This window comes from Ailuropoda melanoleuca, chromosome 4 (genome assembly GCF_002007445.2).
Source record: "Ailuropoda melanoleuca isolate Jingjing chromosome 4, ASM200744v2, whole genome shotgun sequence".
NCBI lineage: Eukaryota > Metazoa > Chordata > Mammalia > Carnivora > Ursidae > Ailuropoda > Ailuropoda melanoleuca.
The window spans coordinates 76,448,813-76,475,837 of NC_048221.1; the positions used below are offsets into that span (position 1 = coordinate 76,448,813).

General features: G+C 35.2%; 1 protein-coding gene across 29 annotated transcripts in view; it reads right to left on the reverse strand.

Annotated features, from left to right (window-relative positions):
* Positions 1–27,025, reverse strand: part of NRXN1 (neurexin 1) — a 1,113,431-nt gene that overhangs the window by 1,031,852 nt on the left and 54,554 nt on the right. Inside the window, exon 3 of one of the 29 annotated variants that reach the window (XM_034659123.1) lies at positions 6,856–6,953. The exons of the other annotated variants lie outside the window; for them this stretch is intronic. Within the exon in view, the coding sequence (XP_034515014.1) occupies positions 6,931–6,953 (23 nt within the window). The 3' untranslated portion in view covers positions 6,856–6,930. Of the gene's footprint in view, positions 1–6,855; positions 6,954–27,025 lie in introns of those variants that run through there. 29 annotated transcript variants of the gene reach the window in all.

The following is a 27,025-nucleotide window of genomic DNA, read 5'->3' on the forward strand; positions in this document are numbered from 1 at the left end:
ACCACATTATCCTTCCCTGAAAAAGTAAGTATTTGTCTCTAAGTGCACTTAAAATGATTTTCTGAGGTGATTTTTGTTTTCTTTTACCCAATAATGCATGTACCACTTAACATTTTAATATTGGCAAAACTTCAAAACCATCATATGACTATTAACTCTTACAGAAGAATTAATAAACACTTCCATGGCAATTTAAAGAGATTCCAAATTTCACAAAACTAAATCCGGTATTATTTCTAAATGTTTTTATGCGCTAATTGTTACTAATAACTAGATACCCTTCATAAATGAAATAGCCAGATGACAAATGAAACCATAAAAAACGCACTTCAATGAAATTGTGCAAGGAACACAATTACAATTAAAAGTATTTAAAATTATAATAAGTCCTCTTTCTTCAATTATGGAGATAAAACCCAACAGATGACTAATAATTTTGAAAAAGTATATTAAATGCAATGCCAGGAAATAAAATAATGAGAATCAAAATTAAAAATACTGATAGGTAGGTTAATATTGTACAAATTCTTTTTGGTTTTCTGAGGTTCATTGGTTGCTCTAGACTTATTTACTGAAGTCTGTCTCACTGGTTTAGAATTCACTCAGTCAAGAATTCTGATGACTGAGGGGGCACCTGATACATATTGTTCCTCAGGCCTCTCGAGTAATAATAAGAATGAACAGCTCCTTGAGCTTCAGAGCAGCCACACCATAGACAACTCTCTCTATGGCAGTCGGTGATTGAACACAGTTGCTCTGTGTCTCTGTTTCATAGTCAGGACACCCAACTGAATTACAGATGTAGAGTTCATTTTCATAAGAATTAAGAGATAATTTACAAATAGGGACAAGGAAAAAGACACCCTTCTCCTGAAAAGTTCCCAGAACACTGTAAATTTATTGAACATGTATTTCCATGAAATCAAAATGGCTTACCCACCAATTTTAGACCTGCTGTTAGAGTATACCAAGAAAACTTGCTACAGAAAGTGACAACCAGGCAGCAAAGAAAAAAGGCTAAGTCTGTTTATACACCCAAGGGAATAAATACACTTAACTGGCCCAGTGTTTGTTAATAAGCCGATTTGTGCCTAGGACTGTTGCAAGCAGGATACAGGAGTCCGATGAAAACACCTGGCTGTTATCACGATCTTATCCAATTTATTAAAATTATAGAAATGCATTTCATTACATAGTCTCATTTCCAAAATAACATACGGGGCTCAAATGAAAAGGAAAAAAAAATCACTATTCAAACACAAAATACTGAGTTGAAATAGGGATTCAGTTAAATAAATAGGATGAAAGTGTGTTTGGTTTTAAATGTGTCTAATTTAGTCACTTACCTTTCATTTCAATTCTGATGTTTCCAAGGGTCAGAAAATGACATCAAGACATAGACTTGGCTGAACAGTTTACACACACTCATACTGAAACATATCCTTTAAAAAAATCATTATTAATATAGTTCCACATAAAAAAAATCAAACTGGGGAATGCAAGGCATAGAGAAGGCCACAGTTCTCATCTGATAATTCCATGTTGTCTCCAGAATAAAAAAGATCATTCTCACTCTCCTTCTTCCTGCTGCAATCCAGACATCCTGCCATGTTTTCCAATGGGAACACATTTCAGAGCACGAGGCATGGTGTGGTTGTATTCCTACTCAGGCCTTCATTCTCCTAAGAGCTTCTCATTGCTTCTGCAAGGAAAGAATCTTCTGATATCTTGGAAAAATTGGGAGCTCAAAATAAAAACTTCCCTGGACAGCTTTTACTTGCACAGCCAGCACTTGCCATGCACCCACGTTTCTTAACCTTGCATTTCACAGGTCAGACAGTCCCACAGATGAGTGAATCCAGATCCACAAATGGGCTTTTTCTGCTATCACTTATGTCTGTCTCACCTATTTCTCTTTGAAGTGTGTATATACAAAGAAGATTCTGGAAAAAGCACAATTCAACTGCTACCTTATATATAAGTAAGGGCAGCAGATATTCATTAAAACAAGAACATGCATGGAAACGCTAGTTACTCATGTGCTAAGCAGACTAACAATACTGGAACCACCTCCTGGCCTAATGTTTAGAGCAACCTATAAAAGCCTCCAACACCTTCCCACTCACTCTTTCTTTTCCCAAAGTAGTGGGAGAAAGTGGCTGGCTGGATTTATCTTTCTTTTCTGAAGACTACAAATTTTCTAAAATGTGACAAGATATTAGCTTCATAAATAATTCAAACAGGAAAGCTATAAAGAAAGGAAAATGAAAATGAATGGGTCTTAAAATAGCAATAAAAATTAAAAGATAAATATTTATAAGCATGTGAAATTATATACCTTGTTCTCATTCGTTTCTCAGAATATATATTTGGCAATTCAGGCTGGCTTTCACTACAGAAATAACTCAGTGAATCGGAGTACATGAGCTTTTTCTCTTTAAGAATAAAAGAAAGTAGATGAAAAGCAAATACTAACAGTTAATTGAAGACTACATGATATATATCTATAGCAGGGTTTCCTCACCTTCAGTGCTATTGACAGTTTGGGCTGGACCTTTCTTTCTTGTAGGGGACTGTCCTGTGAATTTTAGGATGTTAAGTAACCTTCCTGGCATCAGCCACTAAATATCAGTAGAAACCTCCTGGCCCTCCACCCAAATCACTCCTAACTGGGAACCACAGATCTATAGGAAGGTGAAAGCAAAGACTTTTTGGTAACAATAAAGCACAAACATCAACTGTGTGCTTAGGTTTAAGCTAACAATGTTACACAGAGGACATGTTGTTTAATGATCAGAACATAATAACTTTAGTTTTAATTGTCATTTCCATTCNTGTGCTTAGGTTTAAGCTAACAATGTTACACAGAGGACATGTTGTTTAATGATCAGAACATAATAACTTTAGTTATAGCTGGAAAATCTGAATCTCCAAGATATTAAATAACCTGACAGTTCTGGTTTATAACAGGTGGTTAGCAAAAGCATGTAATGGCTTTGGAAGCCAGCAAAACTGAATTCTTTCACAGATACATGGTAGAGGTCTGATGTTTAAATAGGATGTCCTAGTTCTGATCAAAGTAAAAAAAAATACATATATATATGCACACTATAAATATACACATACATATATACACATATGCACGCACCCACACACACACACATATGATACACACATACATTTTTTCAAGTAAAGATTTAAGTCCCTATATGTCAACAGTAGTACACCGGGAGTTAATTTATCAGATTTTATTAAACTACTCAACGATAGCAGCTTATAATAAGGGTTGAGAAAGCATAGGCTCAAAGCCCAGGATATTTCCCAGGAGATGCACTTGAGGACAAGGTGAGGGCTGAAAAGGGATGGGATGAAGAAATGACTGAAGGCAACCAATTTCAGTGGTAGTAGATCTGACTGAGGGGAGAAATGTGTACCTCAAATGAAGGCAAGAGAGAAATAAATTTTGCCTACTCCCCCCTTATTTGTTTACAGCAATGGTTTTCAAAGGGGGTAATACTACCCCAAAGGCACAAATCTTTTAAATTTGTGATTGCACGTGTGTGTGTGTGTGTGTGTGTGTGTGTGTGTGTGTGTATACACATGTAGAATGGGCTTGTGCTGACAGTGAGTAGGCCGGGATTAGGGATACCAGATGTCGTACAATGCAAGGGGCAATCAGTACATCCCATGCAGCTTTTAAACGCCCTATATATATCTGAATGAATAACCCATTTATAATTATTGAAGCCTAGAATCTAATTTTAAGCAAATGAATACCAAGTATTTTTTTTGCCCACTTTCACTGGATTTTTGTTATTTTGGCTGTATGTTTTTCCTTTTATAGGTTTGCTTTTGTTTTTGTTTCCAGAATTCAACCATTATGTAAACTTGCAGAAGCATAAAACTCATTTGGTTTGAGAATTTATGAAGAGTTGTTCATCATTTCAAAAAATTAGTGTGCGAATATGGCTTCATAGCCATGGAACTTCTGCATTTAGGTATAAGCAGCTGACTATCTTTTATGAATTCTATTATTTACATCCCTGAATATTTGCACATTGAGATACACTGAATTTTATAAAAATAGCTTTCCTTATATTTCATCTTTACATTGACAATGTGGAATTATGTTAAATTATGTGGTATATTACCTATGCCATCTCTTCTCTTACAAGATTATTTATGAATTATAATTAAAAAAGTGAAACAGGGCTTATATAAAAATGTTTTAAAAGAAGTATTGAAACTGAGACCCTGGTAAAAGTTCTATCTTTTCTCACACAGAGAAATACTACAACAAAATGATAAACCTAGTAATTCCCTCCTTGTTTGTAATAACAGATCCAGGTAATTTATTGAAAAGAGCATTCAGCAAGGTAAAACTCTTTAATATGAGCTGTTTCAGTAATCGGAAAGCAAAACGAAGAAGACTTTTGTCTAACTCACCAAATTTTTATTACGAACCTGCCACATGCTAGGGAGAGTTGCAGGTGTTAGAGATACAGAGGTGAACAAGTCAGACGTGGCCCATGACATCATCGACTTCATATTTCAAAAGTGAGAGATGGAAATTAAATCAAAACCAAACTATCTTAGTTTAAATTTAAACTATTAACAAATTAAACTATTAAAAATATTTTTAAAAATAAAAGGCAAAAAGGCAGCTCTGATGAGTGTCAGGAGCATGTTTCCAAAATGCCTGTTAGGAGATATCAGATCAGCGTCAGGCCAGGCCATCCAATCTGGCCCCAAATTATTTCTACAAAGTTAACTCCTGCCTTCTCTATTCTGAATCATCTTCCACTTTTTTTCTTCTATGCCAGATCACAGTGGGCTTTACCTCCACCCTCCCACTTGACATACTCTGCCTTTCTTATTAATCATCTGTATTGGGATAATTTTGACCCGTCAACCAAAAGGAGGCTGCCAGGAGAGAATAGTCTCTTACGCTTCTTGATGCTCAATCATGTGCCCAACAGAGTGTTTTACACAGACTGCCATCCATAAAAGGTCAATACATACTGAGGAGAAAAGTACTGAGGAGATGAACACTGTTACCTGGCAAGAATAAGCCAGGCAAATGGGAGATTTAAGAGACAGGCTTTAACTTTCCTTTAATTATTCATTTCCACTTCCTGACAAAATGTAGACTAGGGTAAGCATGGACCCACTGTGGACACCAGGTCTGTTGAACAGAGTTCAAATCCTGATTCGGCCATTTATTATCATAACTAGGCAAATCCTCAAAGTGTTTGAGTTTTAGTTTCCTAAGAGCAATGAAAAACCTTATGAGGTTGTTACAATAGGATATTTCAGAAGTACTTAGCAAATTATGTAGAATATAAGTGGTCAAGTATAGCTTATTTCCAGTTCACTAGTTCAAGAGCTGTGCTTACAACATTGGAAACAAATGGTCTAAATGCTTTACATGTGATTTGGACCACAGCAATTACGTCATATATCATGTGGATTCTAAAAACTGAAATAAAAAAAAAAAAGCAGTTTCAATAAGATAAAGGGTTTTTATTTGTTTGTTTTTGTTTTTGTTTTTTTAAAGGGGAAAAGGAGAGAGAGAATCTTAAGGAGGATCCATGCTCAGTACAGAGCCTGATGCAGGACTTGATCTCAAGACCGAGATCATGATCCGAGCCAAAATCGAGAGCTGGACGCTTGAGCAACTGAGCCACCCAGGCACCCCAGAACAAGTACATCTTACATCTATATTCAACTGACAAATCTGAGTCATACCATTTGTCATTACATGGGATATTGTATGTAGGTTAAACATAAAATATATTTTTTCAAAGATAAGGAGTCCCACCTTCGGAGAAAAAATACACATTAATTGATTAAAAACAACTTTTATTTATTTTTTAATTCTTTTTTTTTTCAAAGATTTTATTTGTTTATTTGACAGAGAGAGAGACAGCCAGCGAGAGAGGGAACACAGCAGAGGGAGTGGAAGAGGAAGAAGCAGGCTTCCCAGCAGAGCAGGGAGCCCGATGCGGGGCTTGATCCCAGGACCCTGGGATCACACCCTGAGCCAAAGGCAGATGCTTAATGACTGAGCCACCCAGGTGCCCCTAAAAACAACTTTTAAAATTTGGATCTATCCTTCTACATACTTCATTTCAGAACTCTCTAGCCCACACCCCCCTATATACAGTCACACAAAAGCAACAGTTTTTTTTAATGATACCCAGAGGCCTAAAATATTCATCCATTCTAATAAAGTTAACCATTTATTCCTCCTCCTGAGGAGAAATGATATATACCATATGTAGAAATCATATACCATCAAATCTTACTCATATGCTCATTATATAATTTTTATATCATATGTTTTCTTTTTGCAAATGGATGTGAAAAAACAAAGCACAACACTACTACTCAATTCCAATTTAATACAATTATTTTAAAGCTACTCAGGAAATTCTTTTGAAGGAATGGAGTTATATGGGCCACCCTGTGGAGACTTCCATTCCCAAGCTGACTACACATTACTGATAACACTCGGTTCACAAGTTTGCTTGCAGGGCAAACTTCAGTTCATGCAAATGCTACCCACAAAGAGTGTGACACAGGGATGATTCAGCAGCTTATGGAGCAGGTGACAGACATCCAGGAATTGAGGGACTGACAGATGCAGAAAATGGAGTAAATACTCAACTCAAGGTCCAGCAGCGCTGGGAAGAAAACATGAATGGGCAGGGAGGTAATAAAGGGAATATAGTAATACACAGTGGCCAGAATTCCAGAAACACATAGAATCAGACAGGAAAGCAGGAATGACCTTGGGAAAAAGTGGTTTGATCAAAAGTCTTGGGATTCAAGGTTGAATTTCAGTTCCCCATAAACTGGGAACCAAGACAGAGATGGAGTTTCTGTAAACTGGGCACTCAATAGGAGCTTCCTCACCAAGAAAAGTCCTTAGTTTCCAAAACCAGGATTCACTGCGAAAACAAACAAAGCAAATGAGAGACTTGATGATGACACATGACTGCGTCAGGAGGGTCCCAGGACCTATAGGTGTGAGTGTGCACTACTTTCAGATGGGAGGTACACAGACTTAGCCATGACGACTGACTCATGTGGCACTCACATGCAGGGTGCAGCAGGTGAGGAAAGACAGCTAGGGAAGGAGAACAAAGAGAAGGTGCCAGGTGTGTGGCGGGGGTGGTGGGGGGATTCTCTCTCTCTCTCAATCTCTCTCTCTCTCTCTCTCTCTCTCTCTCTCTCTCTCTCTTTCACACACCACACACACAATGGTCTCATTAGGGAAGTAGCATTTTAATCCATAACTGACCAGAATCACTACTCATACAATAAAAAATATAAAGAGAAGGCTGCAAGTAATTATACACCAGAGACATAATGAAGAGGGTGGAAACCACAGTTCACCAAACTGTCAGTAAATAAAAACCAGGAGAGGCAAGGCTCCGGCCTGTCATCAGCAGTGGACAGTGAGAGTCCTTCAGTGTAGTTCGGAGTAATTACAGAGAAGCGAGTGGTGGTTGTGCAACATTTCATGTGGTCATCTATTTAGCCATTGTGTTCCTTCTTTAAGAGGGAAGTTTTTAAATAGGTTTTTTTAAAAAGTGAGGTTGCAGATATGTCAGTTTAAAAGTGAATTTTATTAATAAACCGTGTATGAAAGCTTCTCAAGGTTTCCCTAAATCTATGTCAGATAATGGCTGTAGAAAAGAACAACTGGAGGAAGACTAGGTCAGCATCTCCCACACTTTCTGAGCAAAACACATCGATTTCCATATTACTTTTTTTGGCCAATCAATTAACACACATTAATCTATCATGATTATATAAAACATGCTATGGCAGGTGCTACAAGCTACTAGAAAAAGAGAGATGTATTTACTGCCTACAAGTTTAGAATCGAATTGGGGAAGCAAAACATATTCGGAATAATTGATTTTAAAAGAAATGAATTTTATAAAGTCTAGGAAAAAGTGCCATTGGGACCGACGATGAAAGATGTCAATGGGGTTAGCATCATAGGAAAAGCTTCAAAGAGCAGGGATGAGGGGATGTATTTAAAGAAAGAAAAAAAAACAAACAAATCCTTCCCTTCAACCCAGATTGTTTTCTACCACATTAAACAATAACAAGAAAATACAACCTTTCTTGTCAGTCTGACTACATCTCTGGATGCACCAATTTGCTACGATACCCTAGCTGGAATCCACGTAAAATCCGACGGCCACTCTGGTCATTTGTCAAACCTGGCTGGACATCTGGCACCAAACTGAAAGTTCTCATATAGTCTTCTTTTTATTACTATTATTTCAGAGCTGACATACAGGAGCCAAGAAGAAAACTTACCCTTTAGAGCACACTCACTCTAAAGGCTAGAGAGATGCTATGTACTGCGCACACAGTATCTCCATCTACCACAACAATACCCCTGAGGCGGGAGCCATGACTATGGCATTCTTCTATGTGAGGAAACAACACAGAGAGGGTAAGCAACTGGCTTATAATCAAACAGCTCGATAATGTTGAAGTTGAGATTTTAAAATAATTCCATTATGAAACCAATATTATGCTCTATGTTAACTAAACAGAATTTAAATAAAACTTTTTTTAAAAAACAGTTAAATGGATATGACAGAGCTGCATTTTCCATCTCCCAAAAACATTTTTACAGAAAAGGCAATACCTCTTTCTCATCCAGTGCTTAGCACAAAATCTGGAATGTAGGGAGTGACAATTATTTGAAGGGCAAACGATCGAATCAATAAACGAATGAAAACTGTAGCTTTCCCAGACAGTTCAGTAGCATCACATTATGCAGTAGGGCCAACGTTTCCAGAAAGTACTGTCCACTGAGAGCTGGGTTAGCAAAATACAAGAGACACACCTGTAGGGAAACAGTGTTAAAGAAAGAGTGGCTGTCTGTACCCCAGAAACTCAGATTCTCTTCAGGCATCAGAGAAAAGGTATGGGTAGTGGTCATAGTGAAGCAAAGCTGATATGTACTTCTAGTAACATTTATGAAGGTGATGGGCTTAAAACAAATTAGATTTTAAAACTGAGATTTAACATTTACAGAGCCTGAGTTCTGTTTACTGTTCTAAATGCTTTACATATGATAACTCTACGTGGGGACACCAAGGCACAGAAAGACCAGGTCTCATCCCCCAAATCACGCAGCTAAAAAGAAACAGTCTGGATTGAAATACAAGAATTCTAACTCCAGAGTCCACACCTCAACAAGAAATGAAAAGAAGGACATGAAAGACATAATTGGGGGTCTGTGGTGTTCAAATACGTTAGCTAAAACATCATCTGACCTTGGAATATCAGCATAATCATCACTGCTGCTTTGTGCTACACGTCACTCTCAAAATCTGTGCCCTTATGTAAACCTCTACTGTGTGACCAAAAATATGAATTCAGTAGGAGAATTTGGTGATCAAGATGTTGCATGCAGACATCAAGATAAACCCGGTTTCAAATTTGTCTCTGGCACTTTTTAGCTATGTGTCTTTGAGCAAGTATTTAATCTCTCCCAGCTTTAATTTTTTTTGTATATAAAAGGGGAATTACAATTATACCTACCTCAAAGTTGTGCTGAGGTTATCAAGTTCTCAGTCAAGGATGACTATGCCCCACAGGGCATTTCTGATTCCCATAACTGAGTGGGAATGATACTGGCATCTAGTGGGTAGAGGTCAAGGATGCGGCTAAACATGGTGCAATGCACAGAATAAGCCCACGACAAAAAAAACTGCTCAACACAAAAGGTCAATAAAGCCAATAATTTGAAAAACCCTGGCCAAACATAGGTTTGCAATATGCCTGGCATAACATTAATGATCAATAAATGACAGCCTTTTACCATTGCTTTATTGTATGCACAAAGCTTGTGGGATAATTTAGGCCAAATTTTTAAATAGTAAAGACTAAAAGATTTTTATGCTTTCTTTAATCTAGGAGAAAAAACATGACTTCAAATTATGTAAGTATTGAGTCCTTGTGTGAATTATTTTTTTCTGATTCTTTCTCACACAAAGTAAACCCAAAATTCGAATGACATTTAAAACAGTTGGTAACTTAAACTATCAGCCTGGCCCTGAAGTCCTAGTGGCTTATAGCTCAATTACAATATCCCCTGGGAACAGTGGAGAACTTTTTAGAAATGAAAAAGAAAGAGGCCAATTCAAAGATTTGTTTTTGTAGTAGAACCCATCTATTCCTCTTTCCCCATTTGTGACATTTCTTTAAGAAAACAGTAGAGATCAGATTCCTCTATTTATTTGTCTTACTCAATTGCTCTGAGTATCTGTCTTTCCAGGCCAAAGTTTCTTTTCTAAAACATCAGTGATGGAAATTGGACTGTTTTCCTGAAATATGTGGAAATATGCCAATCAGGAAATATGGTCCAGGGAACAGGAGGCTTCCACGATCCTGCAGAGAACAGTTGCAGAGTAACTTTAAATGCTCTGCAGTTAAACAAGTTTACTGTGTCCCCAACACTGTTCTAGACATAAGAGTAAGCAACACAGACTCTAAACACAGGCGGCTGCTGTCAAGGAGGGTCTCTAAGCCTTCATTTCAGCTTTATGTAAGTACTTTACATAAGTACTTTAATGTAAGTACTATTTCCAAATTGTTAGCTTACCTTTTTTCCTTATGCTTTCTGCAGGAAATAAGTCCTTAAACAACCTGCACTGTTGGATGCTACCATAGTGGACTTGGTTTTTAAGCTCAATTTTGGAGTATTTGTTGCTATGTGTAGAAAGAGAACTGATTTTTATATATTGATCTTGTGTTTTGCATGCTTGCTGAACTCATTAGTTCTAAGTGTGTGTGTGTGTGGTTTAATTAGGATTTTCTAATATGAGATAATATAATCAGCACAAACAGGTAGTTCCATCTATACCTTTCCAGTTGGGATGCTATTTATTTTTTTGTCTTACCTAATTTCCCTGGATAGACCCTACAATGCAATGTTGAATAGAAATAACCAAAGTGGACATTCCTTAAAGAAAAATAAATACATATATTACATATTATCTAACCCTGAAAAGAAAGGGGAGGAAAAGAAGAAAGAAAGATCCTGCAATTTGCAACAGTATGGATGAAGCTAGAGGTCATTATGGTAAATGAAATAAGGCCAGGCAGGAGAAAGCAAAGACTGCATGGTGTCACTTGTATATGGAATCTAAAACAATCAAACAAACAAAACTCACAGTAACAGAAATGGCGGTTGCCAAGTCAGGGGGCCGGGGGAAATGGGGGGAAGTAGCTAAAAGGGCATACATTTTCAGTTACAAAACGAAAAGTTTGAGGGTCTAATGTATAGCATGGTGACTACAGTTGACAACGATGATATTGTGTTGTATAACTGAAATTTGCTGAGAAACTAGACCTTAAGTATTCTCCTACACACACATATACACACAAAATGTGAATATATGAGGTGATTGATGTGTTAAGTAATGCAAATGTGGGAATCCTTTCACAATTATGTGCATAACAAATTTTCACATTGTACACTTTAAATATACAATTTTATCTGTAAATTATACTTCAATAAAGCCAAAAAAAACAAAAAAACAAAACAAAAAAAAAACAAAAAAACAGTGAGCCTCCTTGTCTAGTTCCTGTTATTGGAGGACAAGCATTCAGACTTTCATCATTAGGTATGATCTTGCTGTGGATTTTCCATAAATGCTCTTTATCAGGTTAAAGACCTTCCCTTCTTTTTCTAGTTTGCCATTAGTTTTTTTGTTTTTTGTTTTGTTTTGGGGTGTTTTGTTTTTTTGTTTTTGTTTTTTTTTTGGTTATTGTTGCTGCTGCTGTTTTAGTTTGGTTGCTTGCTTAAACCATCAATCTAAAATAAATTTTGTAAAACACTTTTTTTAATCTATTGAAATGATTATATGGTTTCATATACATTTTTTTCTTTTTCAGTTTACTAATATGATGAACTGAAATTATTTATTTCCAAATGTTAAACTAACATTGCATCCTAAATTCTAGTTAGTGGTCATGTAGTATCATTTTTATATACTGGTGGATAATGACTGTCAAAACTTTGTTTAGGATGTTTGCATCTATATTTATAAGAAGTTTTGATCTATATAGTTTTATATAAATTACTTTGTCTAGCTTTGATATCAGTATAGTAAAAAAGGCACACCATAACAAGTGTTGGTGAATATTTGGAGAGAAATTGGAGCCCTCATAAGCTGCTGATTAGAATGTAAAAAGGTGCAGCTGCTTTGAAAAACAGTCTGTCAGGTTCTCAAAATATTTAAATATAGAGTTAAGTTTGACCCAACAATTCCACACTTAGGTATGTACTCAAGATACTGAAAATATATGTTCACACAAAAATTGGTTCAAGAATGTTTATAGCAGCTTTATTCCACCAAAATGTGGAAACAATCCAAATATCTATCAATTGAGGAATAAACAAAATGTGGTACATTCATACAGATGAATATCATTCAGCTACTAAAAAAAAAAAAATAAAGCACTTAATAACTGCTACAACATTAGGACACTATGTTAAGTGAATGAAGCCAGACAGAAGGTCCACAAATTGTATGATTTAATTTATATTAAATGTCCTAGATAGGCAAATCCAGAGAGTAAGAAAGTAAATTAATGGTTCCTAAAGGCTTGGTTGGGGAAAAGAAAGGGAGCGACTATTAATGTGTATGGGTGATGAATCTGAGTGATGAATCTTTTTGGAATTAGATAGTAGTGGCAGTTGCACAATCTTGAGAATATGGTAAAATCCACTGAACTGTTCGCTCCAGAAGTGCGTTTTATGGTCTGTGAATCATAGACCAATTTAAGAAGCTGCACATGCATGTGCACATATACCTACATGCATCACTGACGTTATCACATGTATCATGTGGTTATTTTCAAGAAGCATGGTATTTAAAACGGGAGGTAACATTGCCTGACAGCTCATGCTAACATCTTGTTTCAGCAAATGGAAACTTGCGGCCTAGAGAAATGAAATTGCTCAAAATCACAGAGCTAATTATACAGAAATTTTTTAAAAATTACTTATGGTCCTGAATAGCTTCTAGAACCATTTTCTTACACATGAAAGTTCTCCAATGTTGAAAGCATTAAAAAATAAAAAATAAAACAAAAAATCATTAAAAAAGCCCTAAAGCAGCTGCTTTTTGACTTCTTGTTCCCCAAATAATTTTTTGTATCAGTTTACTTTTTCCTAAGTTGTAACAAATGTTCTTTTTGGTAGATTTTAATTAAGAATATTAACAAATCTATTATCACTCTCAGAAAGTGACTCACATTGAAAAATTCTAAGTGGATACAATCAATGTTACTCCCTTATCTTTCAGATGAGAAATAAACACTAAGTATCAAGAATTTGTTTCCATAAAAAAAATTAGCCCAAAAGAGAACATCAGATAATAAGGCACTAATTTTTCATATCAGATGTAGACAGAAGCTCTTAAAAAGATTTTAAGGATTTTCTTTTTTCCAAACTTGCTCCCTCCCTCCTTCCCATTCCTTTCCTTTTCCTCTTTCCCTCTTCCTTCCTTCCTTTCTTTTCTAATTATCAATCTGATTTTCTAAAGCAGTCATCTCTTCTTGGGATAAATACAATTGGAATATACTCAGCATTTATATGAAACTTGCAGTCTCATTTAAAAAAAAATAATCAAACTTTAAAAACGAAGTGCAGAAAATAAATACTGGGAAGAACCCTAAGCTAGTGAAGTTGGTGCACAAAAGGACACAAATATAAATTCTGAAAAGCAAGAAGTATATATGGCTTCAAGGGAGGGGCCAGACAAATCTGAATTTCTAGACTTTGCTCACTTTCAGGATTAATCTGTAGCTTCTGAGACCTGAACTTGGATTATTCTAATGCAAGGAGAGAGGCCGCAGGGTATTTCTACTTTGCATCTGGGTTCATATCAGCAGACTGTTAGGACTGTTCTACCTAGTGCATGTTCAAAACAGTTTCTAAAAAAAGTACACTATTTACCCTCCATAGAGATACACAGATTCGGTTTCACTTCTTTTATCGGGTGCTTAAAAAATCAGGGCTAACGTTTTCGTAGTCTCTTAAACTGACAGAGGAATGATTGTTTTGATGATTATATTTAGATAGTTCCACCTCATTCTCAGAAATGCAGCTAATTTTTCTCTCCTTTTAACCCTGTTATAATTGGGAAAAAATGTATTATTTTGTTTCTGTTCTGAAAGTCCTGAAGTTGATGAAGACCAAGGAAATAGAGTCCTATCCTAATGTGACACACTCTGGCTTGTTTTGGAGAGAAACAGACCCTTAAAATCATGTTGGTCACACGTATGCTGAACCCATGTAGTAGGTCAAATGAATAAACTGAACTGAATGGACTATATGGTTGTGACAGTCTCAGACTGTAGTCTGAGGATCCTCAGTGAATTTTATTTGCCACAGTTTGTTTTATAGGAAAAATAAATATTTGTGTTTAAATTCTAAAGAGAAACAGAAAAAAGGCAACACTAAAAAAAGGCAAAAACAATGAAGTAGGTTTTTTTTTCGATATAGTATACCAAGTATATAATCATTAAGAATGATAGAAACTTATTTCCAAAATACATCACACTGATTCACAACAAGACACGGTTCCTTCTTATTTGTTTGTGGTCCCTACAATCCAGTTTTGTTAACCCAGGATTTTTTGAGTGAGTTAGGTCTTACCATGTCCAGCAGCCACATTCTGGCACTATGATGCATTTACTTACACAACCAAATATTTTTGAAAATTACCAAAATGTATATTTGTAGATAACTTTGTAAAAATTACTTTCCAAAATGGAATAATTTATGCTTAAACATATTTTAAGAATGTAAAACAGATTCTATCTCTTGCAAATGTAATTTCCAGTATGCTAGCAGGCTAGATTTAGATGTTTAACCAAAACAATAAAAACAACAAGAGCAAACACAAACCAAAACCACAAATATGTATTTCCAAGAAAATTACCATTCTCTAGTGAGTTTGCACAAATTAACTTGTATCTTAGAAGTCAAAAGATGATATAAAAATAATATAGTATAAACATATCTCTTCTAATCTTTAAATCAGTCCCATTGTTACTGTGTTCAGGTGAGCAGTGTATAAAATTTTCGTAAAAATCAGATAACATATTTGGAAGAAATGAGCATCTATCTTTTGACTGCTCAGTATTTACAGATATGCTGATAATGGAGATAGGACCTTCAGAAATTATATGACCATTGACAAAACTATAACTATTGCTTCATATCCATTATATTGGTTTCTCTCAGGGATCCTGTGAAGTGGCTCAAATATATATTACAGTGGCCTTTTTACAAATGAGAAAACTGAATCTTGAAGGAGTAGTACACTAAGGATCAAAATTCAGTTCTAGATTATAAGTTTTTTTCTAGACACTATAACGGAAATGACACGCAATGAAGTGTAAGCTATTCAGAGTACACAGTGGTTTCAAAATGTTTGACCCCCAAATAAATTTTCCTCTTCTCTACACTGTCTCTCTAGACACCTTTCCAACATTGTTTATGTTAAAACAGAGTAGAAATGTGATTAGATGACAGAAAGTCACTATAATTTTATGAAGAGAAACTGCTTTTCGAGGATGTAGTTTTTTTTTTTAATAATTAAAAAGAACCCCAATTGGCCATTATAATATTTTATTATATTCACTTACCCCCTTTCTTTTTGTCATAACATAAGAAAATCAAGCATAATTTTTGAAATATGCTACCTTCCTATTTTTCCAGAATACCATCCTTCCTTTCAGGGTGTCATTTCTGGAATCATAGTAATACTTTCTCTGTTAAGAAGTCTTGTATAGATTTTCAAAACCTAAATAGATTTTATTATCATTGCATCACCCAAGATTATAATAAATCTTTCTAAACGGTGGCAATAAAACTATGTTCCTTTACAATAATGCTTTTGTGTATGTGTCTCTGTGTGTGTGTGTGTGTGTGTGTGTGTGTGTGTGTGTGACCAAAGAAACCCTAGACAAAATACAAATAATGATTCTGTGAAATTCTCAACTGTTATGATTTGCCAAAATGTGTTCCAAACATATTCAGGGGCTTGTGCTGTAAAATATTTTTTTAATAAATAATGATAATTACCATAACTTGTATGTTTAATCTATGCTAGCTGACTTACATATACTGTTTTACTGAAATCTTACAATAATTCTAGGCTATAAAGCCATCTCTTTCCTATTCCTTCCCCCCAATTAAAAAAAAAAAGCAGAAAAAGGTAAGAGAAGATAAAGGACTTTTCTAAGTCACATAACTAGACAGAGACTGAGTTTGAGCCATGGTTTGCCCACCACCAAATCATATGCACATAGAATATAGAGCTTCCATTCCTGGGAGAGTACCCTGGCTCAGCTCTTTAGCTCCAAGTAATACCACAGAGAATCCTGTGTGATAGGTCAGGCACAAACCAACATACACAACAGACTTCTCCTGATTAAATACAGGTCCCTTGTAGCTAACAGTCTTTCTATACATGTTAAGTCAAAAGTGGATACAGTGTCATAATTACTTCACATTTCTGTACAAAAAGCATTTCCTTAGGATGGGCTGTGCTTCCTTTTCAATGTCTTCATAATTTCAATCTTTATTGGTTTTTCAGAATAACAGAACTCACAATAATCCTGCCATACAAGCAGCCTTCCCACTTATCCCTTCCCTCATCCCATCCACACATTTAAGAACTTTCATGAGTTCATATTTCTCTTCACAATTTGTGTCAAATTCCAACTTCCTTTCCCAAATGTTCATTCTAACCCTAAGGCATGGCCTGGTCTCAGTGTTTTTATCTATCCTTTCTGCCTATTATTCTTCAATATTGCTTTAACAAGTAACTATTTTTTAAAACATTTATTTTTACCCTTGGTTTTGGCTAGTCATCGAAGTGCATAGCTTCTCAAACTAATATGCAGATTTTAATGTAAATGTAAAAATTTCAATATTTGTACCTTGTTAAAATGTAGATTATTTTTCAGTAGGTATGGATTGGACCTAAGATTCTACATTTCTAACAAAATCTCAGGTTTTGATAATGCTTCTGATCCCTGGACAATACTTTAAGAAATAAACACCTGAATCACAACCAAAAAAAAAAAAAAAAAAGTCATATAAGACAGACTCATCATTTTTTTAAAATAACTCTTCCATACTACTCAAGGCTGTAGCTGATCTAATTCTTACAGTTACTGATTTCAAAGAAAATAGATGTTAAGAAAAAACACACACTTTCATACACACACACACACACACACACACACACAAGGAATATTTAAGTTCTAGAAAGATAAAAAGAGAGGATATAATATAATGAACTGGGATTCAGCTCCCATCTGGAGACAATCTATGTAACACACTCAATGAGACCACACATTTCGGCCACTGATTCAGTTGCAGATGTTGGTGTCTAATTGTGGATAAATGGCCCAGAATGGTGATCCAATCTCTGGACATTTGTGGTGTTGAACCAGGCCCCAAAAAGGGGATTTTTATTAATCTTTTCCTCAGAAGCAAAAAATCATTGTATATACATACAGATGAACATATCTGCCTGGGAACAGGGTTTATTCTTGTATATACTGTGTGTCACATTTGAAAATTTACAAGATTTTCTGTAAGTTATCAGTTACACCTGAAGACAACTTCTAGAGTAGGCTGGCTGGTTAAAAATAAAATAGAAATTAAATTAAAAAAAAAAAACTAACTAAAGGCAATGTATAAAATCTAAAGCATATGTAGAACAAGCTGGCATTTGCCCTGAAAGTACCTTTTTAGCATATGAAGTGATTCTGAAACTACTAATGACTACTTCCCAGGTTAACAAAATACTCTCGTCTTTACTTACATTCACGGCATCTCATACTTATATAAAACAACGAATGGAATATAGATGTATCCTTCATCTCTGTTCTATTCCACAATTGGGATGTGCCCACAGTTAATAATAACAAGAGGCCTATCTCCCTTTACTTGTAGTTCCCTCTATCACTGTTTTTCATATCTTGCTTCCAATTAAAATTCTGATTATCTTTGTGAGTCGCCCCTGAGGCCACTGTTTCTTTTTTAGTAGTTGCTAGGTGAGCTCTATGCTGGTACTTTAAAATACCAGAACAATCCAATGATGGAGAATCTTCCAGTATGCACCATGGAAATTTAAGTGTGGTTTCCGCACAGAACGGCTTCTAAGTTTTGGAGTCTTCTCTCTATATCCCCAAACCCAAGAAAACACAGTGCTTGCCTCCTTTTATTTCCCAAAGTAACTGTGTTCAAGACCTGGGACTCACACTACAAGCTGCCCAACTTTTACTGGATTTCATTGCCTTATGTCAGCTTTCTTGTGTTGATGGTGACTGAATCGTTAGTTTTGCCTCAGAAATTGTATTTTTGCTGTAAATGTTGTCTTCAGTTTTGTTTTTTTTTCAAGTTTCCATGAATGTTATAAAAACAATTAAGGGAGTGGCTCAGTCAGTCAATCATCTGCCTCAGCTCAGGTCATGATCCCAGAGTCCTGGGATCAAGTCCTTCTTGGGGCTCCTTGTTCAGCAGGGAGCCTGCTTCTCTCTCTGTTTCTGCCTGCAGCTCCCCCTGCTTGTGTGCGTGCTCTCTCTCTCTTTCTCTCTGACTAATACATAAAATCTTTAAAAAAAAAAATTGTATAAAAAATAAATTAAAATTAAAAAAAAAAGAATTGTAAGCCTCATCAAGAAATCAAGTGTACCAGTTAGTATGTTAAGCTTCTGCCCCCAGATCATCTCAGTTTTTCCAAACCACAGATAAAGACTTCCTAAGGTTTTGCTCATCATCAGTCAGCCAGCAATGTGTTCCCTATACTCAGCCCTACAGAAGGCATGAGGAGGAGGGAAAACACAGCCAAGATTAACAGAAATGTACAAATATGGCTTAATCCTGCCATCTGAAATTACAGAATCTCTCCCTAAAGTGGGTTACATGAATAATTATTTTACAACAGATTCCCCCCCCCCCCAAGAAACAGAAAAGAAACTGTATTCCCTTCACATTAAGGGTATAAAGCATGTAGCCCCAATTGTACATTAAATTGACTACGGCATATGCTGCAAGTGCAGATTTCCCTTTTTGTCCTTTAATCTGACTAGGAATTGCCTCATTAATCTGTCAATTTTTATTTCATCACAGTTGTTGGGATGCTTTTGTTCATTAAGACTGTTCAAATAGTAGAGCACCTGAGTGGATCAGGTGGTTGAGCATCTGACTCTTGGTTTCCGCTCCAGTCGTTATCTCAGGGTGGTGAGATCCAGCCCCATATGTTGGGCTCTACACACCGTGGGAAGTCTGCTTGAGATTCTCTCTCTCCCTCTGCCCCTTTCCCCCATTCTCTCTTTCTCTCTCCTTCTCTGTCAAATAAATAAATAAATCTTGAGGAAAAAAGACTGTTCTGATATTAAAGAAAACAATGGATCAGTCCTGGCCTAGTTTCTTCCTTCCCATCTTCCTTCTTGCCTGCCTGCCTTCCTTCTCTGTTTCTGTCTTTCTTCCTTTAGTTTCTCTTTCTCCTTCCTTCTTTCCTTCTATCCTTCCTGCTTTCCTTACAACATTCCTTCTTTCCTTCCATCCTAACCTTCCTCTTTCCTTCCTTCCTCCCTCCCTCCCTTCCTTCTTCCTTTCCTTCATCTCCTGAAAATATCCTTTAATAGTGGAAAAAATAAAAGAAAAATATAATGTAATTCCTCTAATACATATGTATTACAAAGTACTTCCCCCTTATTATTTTTCCTCCAACAGCTTTAAAGTTTATAAATTTCCTTAATTGATGAATTTATAAGTATAAAAGTTTGAACTATGTACTTACATACATTTGACAAAGGGAATTCTTCAGTGATCATTATTAACAGGGAGGCTGCCAGTGTGCCAAAATGGGAGACAACAGGAATTCAAATTCATGTTTAAGAAGGTAAGACATGGGGGCGCCTGGGTGGCACAACGGTTAAGCGTCTGCCTTCGGCTCAGGGCGTGATCCCGGCATTATGGGATCGCCCCACATCAGGCTCTTCCACTACGAGCCTGCTTCTTCCTCTCCCACTCCCCCTGCTTGTGTTCCCTCTCTCGCTGGGCTGTCTCTATCTCTGTCGAATGAATAAATAAAATCTTTAAAAAAAAAAAAAAAAGAAGGTAAGACATGATGGGGTTTTTTCCCCCGAATATATAAAGTAGCAGAAAGACTGACTGATGGGGACCTTACCTTTAAACACACACTTCTAGTCTGGTAATGAAGAATTATGTCTTTCCAAGCAAAGTCAGTGTTTGAATAAATCATTTTCTTCTATTTATTGAATAGCTCTGCAAGCAAGGGCCTCTTTCTGTTCCCCATACACAATACCTTGCAAATAGTCAACAATATATATTTGTTTAATGCATTATGGTATCCCTGCACCAGGCATCATTCCAATTTAATTTGAGCTCAAATAATACTGGACCAAATACGTGTCATTGCCTTTCTCTTGATGAAAAATAGAGTAATATCCTAATCAGCATTTAACTTTTTGCCTACTATGCAGAAGAATGGGGAATGAAAGTATTAAGATCCTGTCATGGTATTTAGTCAAGAATCATTACAAAATCCTTGTCATCTGAATTATTGATACATTTGAAAAAGTCCAGTCAGTAGAATGTTCAGACCGTGCAAAGGAAAAATCTCTATGTTATTAATCATCTCAAATTTTCTGCCATCCCAAGTCCCATGTTTAGAATAAGAATCAAGCAGTATTTTATTTTAAACAATGGGAAAGTTGTGGCCACGTTTAGGATGAGTCCATATGTTTCAGATAACCACTAAACCAATAATATAGTCCCCAGGGCTTTTTGTTAGCCTTCTATAGCATAGAGAATATGCATTCTGTCCCTTCTCTCCTTGAAGACAGAGAACACAAAAATTAGTATGACTTTTCAGTTAAAGGATACAACCTTATCCTTCCCCTTAATTGTGTCTTTTTTTTTAAATAACAACCTAAATTACAAATATCCGAATGTATTAAACAGTTGTGATCGGTCACTTTGTCTCCAAAAGGAATTTGCATTTTATAAAAGAAGTCACTGTGATCTTTCTTTGCTTAAACCTAGTTAGGTACCCTTCATTTTACTTGATTTTGACTGGCAACTTTTCATTTACATCCAATTTTCTTTAGAGATTATCATGTGGCGGATGTTCATAAATGCTTTATTTCAGGTGGATTTTTTACCTTAAGGTACATTCTCATAAAAATATTGTTATATAATCAGGTATTAAATCTGGTCAGATTCCAAATTCCATTAAGTCACTCCTAAGAACAGTTCCTATTGATGCTTCTTTGAAAACTCAATATTCTTTTTAACCTATGAAAGTTAAAGACGGGAAATGTGCAACATATTCTGGAGTTTTTGTTGAGCCCACATAAATGCATTTAAAGAAATAAATAATAAATATATAATTTCCAGTTTTAAATTTTATTTTTAAGAGCTGAATACACGTTAAATGTACTTCTCATTAAACAACTTAGAATCCATTATGAAGTCAGTTAAGGGAGAGAACTATATGACTTTCACAGCCATCCTAGTCTCTCAAAAAATTATAAAACACCTTAAAAAAGCACAACTTAGTATATATATACATACACATACATATGTATATGCATATATGTGACTGTGTTTACTTTGTATGTGCATATGTGTATGCAATGTATGATAGCTATGTATATTTACAAACAAATGCAAAATATAACTACCTGAAATAATTTTTATCTTAAGGTGATTTCAAGCTCTTGAACACAAACGTTTTTACTTCAATGAAAGAGTACAGTTCTTGGGACTATATGAATTGAAAATATTAGCTTTGTGAATACTTTGAAAAGTAATACATTGTCATAAAACAGAGATTGTCATGTTTACTGATAATTTACGCAGGTCTCTGCTTTCAAACTCAGCAGAGAAAATTCTTTGAAAGCATTCTGCATAATAACCATTCAATTACTTTATTCTAATGATAAATTTCAAGCTGATGTTTTTGTCTTACATTATTAAAATTTAAATATTTCAAAAGTGACTTACCATGATTATCTAATAGTCCAGATTACATTTATTTTTGCTTGAATAATTTAAGTTTTGCTTTCTCCATGATTTTATAGAACTTGTAAAATCTTTTATAGATTTTTTGATGCCATGCAGATATTACGCTAGATAAAGCCCATGGTTTCAATGCTGACAAGAAATTAGTAGAGCTTAATAAATTTTACACATGGGTGAATGCACTAATGTAGCCGAAGGAAACAAATAAAAGTTTTTTGTTTTTTTTTTTTAAGGAAAACCTTAACATTTTCTTAAGAATGAAATTTTCTAATTAAAATGGACCTCAATATTCATGCTAGCTTTAGGCTTTTTACACACACAAAGTTTTAGTTTTATGTATTTACATGGAATTTTTCATATAAGATCAGTGAAAGGCCTACCACTACTTTTCCATATCATGTTGTCCTCTCACCTATAGAATTTAGTCTTTCAATTCTTCAGTTACACCTTCTACTAAAAATCGGAGACTCTCAATACAGGAGACATAGCATGATCAGTTTTTTGTATTTTTTTTTCCTCAATAGTAATAAAAGAAAATTCCCCTAATGTGCTTTTTTAAAATTTTCTTTAGTTAGTACAGTTATTATGAACACTTCCTATGCAGTAATCCAGTATTTTTAAAAAATTAACGCCGTGTTTCACATTCATGAATCCATAAAATGAGAATGCATTTTATTCATATGGAAGAGAATCCATGTGTCTTGTAACATAGACACATGATCCTTTGCTGTTAATGAAATGTCAGGGGCTGGAAATTCTTAACAGAGCTGCCTACAAGCCAATTAAATATTCTAGACGGCGCCATCTCAGCTTTTCCCCCAATCCCAAAAGAGATAAAACAAACAAACAAACAAACAAAAATAACGTGTACAATTAATAGCACTCCTGTAGCCTGTAGGTCTAGCCTGTTCCTTTAGTTTTCCCCTTGACAATAATGGAGGGCCTTATTATTTTGTTTCCCCTGGGCATTTATTAGGCATGATGAGGAAAAGGTTACATCTCTGGAAAAGTGCACAATCTTCAACTCTCTTCCAAATGAAGATGCCTTAATGGGCATTACATTAGAAAGGCATCCTGTGCTACCTATTATGTCACTTCTTCCCAATTAGAAACTCAATTTTAATGTGACTGCCAAAAATTTAGTGCCTATCATTTGATAAGATTGAGAGTGGGATTTGCTAAACATCAGTTAATAGAATATGTGAGGCAAATGCTGGATGAGTAGACTGACTGCTAGTGGGTAGAAATGAATGGGTGGTAATGGAAATTAATGGATAGGTGAAATCTAGTTTGATTTCTTTGGAAATTGTACTATAACCATTATGCACATTAATATATCAAACTTCTTTCTGTTGTTTAAAAAGTGAATAATATGATATTTTTATTTAGTAGGATAACACCTCTTCTTAAATCATATAACTGTATTAACTATTGCTCTGTTGGATATATTCAAACTATATGTTTTGTTTTGGCAAAATCATCTTTTATGATGTTGAGCATTAAAACAAACCAGACTGTCAGCAACTAGGAAAAAACTGTAAGATGTCATCCTCCAACTTATTGTTTAAAATAGTAAAAAATGTTTTAAATAAATAAATCCATTTATTTCAATATATTTTTAAAATTTCTTCTCCATTTTAATCCCACATTAGGTGCCTTTTGTTAACGCTAATCCAGATAACATAAACTTAGATCTCAGATAATGGAAATAAGGCACATACACTTGAACTTAAAAGATATTATAGATTTATACAGACTCCTGATATTTGACAATTATATTTATTTAACACAGACACATCCAAAATTATTTCCAATCTTCATGTATTTTCTCCAACGTTTTCCTTTAAGAAAATCTAGTAAAATCTATCATTTCATCTGAATGGTACAGTCACTTTTAGCTACTTAAATCCATCTTGCACACTGTCCAGGTAAATTCCCAATATAACATTTCATATTTAAAAATATGGTGTCAGCAAACTTTTTTGAAGGATCGTGTCTGCCAATGATGTTCTGGAAAACTAGAAGAGGTTCGCTAATCATGAAGAGCCCAAAATGCAGAAAGGAAATGTTCATTTACAGAGCTGTTATGATCCCAAAGAAATTATTTACCCTAAACTAACTGTTAAATGGTAAGAGAACACAAAGGGCTGGAATGGAGAAGCCTCATTCTCCTTCCAGTATTGCCATTAAAGGTTGATGTTGGTAAGTCATTTCACTCTCAGAGCTTGTTTCCTCTTTAGTAAAAGCAGCTAACCTGCATCATTTCTAAGGAATTTTCTAGCTCTAGAAATTTGATGAGTCCATATTATTGCATTGGCTTTTCTGCTCATTTATCTCACAGTAGGCTAAAATTATGGGATGAAAATATCAAAGGCTAAACTTAGCATGGTGATAATAGCAATGCATGGAGTTCATGAGTAATGATTACACCTCTCAATGAAATAATTAAGGAACTCCCCGGGGGACAACTTCCTAACCTAGGAAACGGAGTATTTCTAAAAAAGAGGGATTAGGTTAGAAATTTAAAATTAAAATATTACTAATACTACTAATAAAGTCTTCTGAATAAGTGATCAAAAAGTTATGGATAGAATGACGGCAAAATTTTTCAGGAAGTCTGACCCTACCATTCCCTTTGACCGACCACCCTGCACAAAGGTCTCTGCATCTTCTTTTCATTACAGCATGTGATACAATCAATAGAGTGCCATCCACATTTCAAAGTTTTATGTAACGCCCGCAATGATTCATTTTTTAAATGATATGCTCAGTGCTGATACTGAATTTTTTTTATTCATCTTTTCCACTGTTCTCAAATGTCCTATACTCAGTCCACTCACTCAATCTGAACCATTTATCATTAAGAAAATGGAAGTGTTTTATCTTCTGACCACCAACTGTACCAGCCAGCCCCCATTTGCACCCCAAGTTCCCTGCATTCCCTCCTGCCAATGTGGATAAATTCATCTTTCATCCATCAGAGGTCAAGGCTAACCTCTCTGGTGGGGATCTCGATCCCATCTCATTTCTCTGACTCAAAGATATTCTCTGAGATGATGAAACAGTTCACTTGAATCACAAATTCTCCCTTTTTACTAGATCATTCACATCAACATTCACAAATAGAGTTTTATTTTCTCATTAAAAAGAAGAAACTACTGTAAACCCACGTTAATTTAGAGCTGTCCTTGTCTTTGTTCTTCACAGAAAATTTTCTGTAGGTGCTGTCCCTTTCTTTTTCTAATCCTTCTCCTAATCTGCTCCAGTTGGATTTTATCTTACTTCACTAATTCTTCTTTTAAAACATTCCAGTAACTTCCATTTTGCCAACTCTACTGATTACGTATTTGTTCCATGTTGTATCATATCACTCTTTTGCTTAGAACTTGCCAAAGAATTGACACACCAGTCAAAATAATATGCAAACACCTTGCCCTGCTCTATATTTCTACTTCTATTCTGCTTTTATTTCCTTACTCTTTCCTCTAACTTCCTGCTCCAGTTCAGTCCAGTTTCCAGGAACACTCTGAGCCCTTTCCCACCTTAGCCTCTCTGCACTGCATGTTCCCTCTGATGAAACACTCTTCTTCCTGAACTGCACTCGCTGACTCTTACTTGCTTTTCAATTACCACATTCTCATGGAAATCTTGCTAGACTACCCACTGCAAGTCCCCACCCAGTCACTCATATGTACACTTCCAATTTTCTGCAGAGCACGTATCATTAATTAATATTATAATAACTTAATGATTTTCTACCCCCAAAGATATGAGGCCTGAAAGAGAAGAAATATTATTACCTTTTTTTGCTTCTACAACTCCCCATTAGAAGAGGTTGACTTTATTATTTTTTTTTATTTTTATTTTTTATTTTTTTAAAGGGAGAAATAGATCATGAGCAGGGAATGAGGGGGAAAGGGTGAGGGAGAGAGAGAATCTTAAGCAGGCTCCATGCCCAGTGCACAGCCCACATGGGGCTTGATCTCACAACCCTGAGATCATGACCTGAGCCAAAACCAAGAGTCAGACACTTAACCAACTGAGCCACCCAGGTGCCCCAGAAGAGGGTGACTTTAAATAATTATAAACTCTCTTAATGGATTTACCCAGCTATTATTTTATGATAGTAATTAATCAGTGATTTTTAGCAGGTTTTAATATCTTTCAGGAAAGAGCTTACTAACAATAAAGTTTTGAGCAGAAAATGCAGTACTAATTAGAACCTGCCAAACTATTTACATTTGAATAAATAGTTTCATGAGTGCCAGAAAACACTCAGAATGTAAAAAAAAAATTTTTTAAGCTGTACATACATCTAACTTTGGGACTACTAAGGCAAATCTTTATTTAATAATCATATCTGGATCAAAGCTTAGTACTGGAAGTTCACAGCCTTATATTTAATATTATCAAGACATTACTCACTAAAATCAAGTCATCTGGCATTCTACATATCAAGTGATTAGATTCCTATAGACATTGGGTTTCCATGGTATAACAAAGCACATCAATGAAAACAATGATAAAAAAAAAATTTATGTGAAAGTGAACAGTAAGAAGACCTCAGAAAATCTAAATATTTGAAGAACTCTATATAAAGAATTATTCATAATTCTAACCCCAATTGTTAATAAATTTATTATACCATAAGGAAAAAATCATTAAGATCAGCTGAAGGAAAACAAATAATGAAATTTTGAAAGTTCACTATTTTATCATCGATGGAAAAACAATTTAACCCAGGGTTGTCATATTTATATCAAGTTATGGGGTTATCATTGCATAATGTCCCATTAATCTTTTAATTTTATGCTATGAGATACTGTAGAGCTCTTTTCTTTGTAATTTTTTAAAGGTTTTATTTAAATTCCAATCAGTTAACATACAGTGTAATATTAG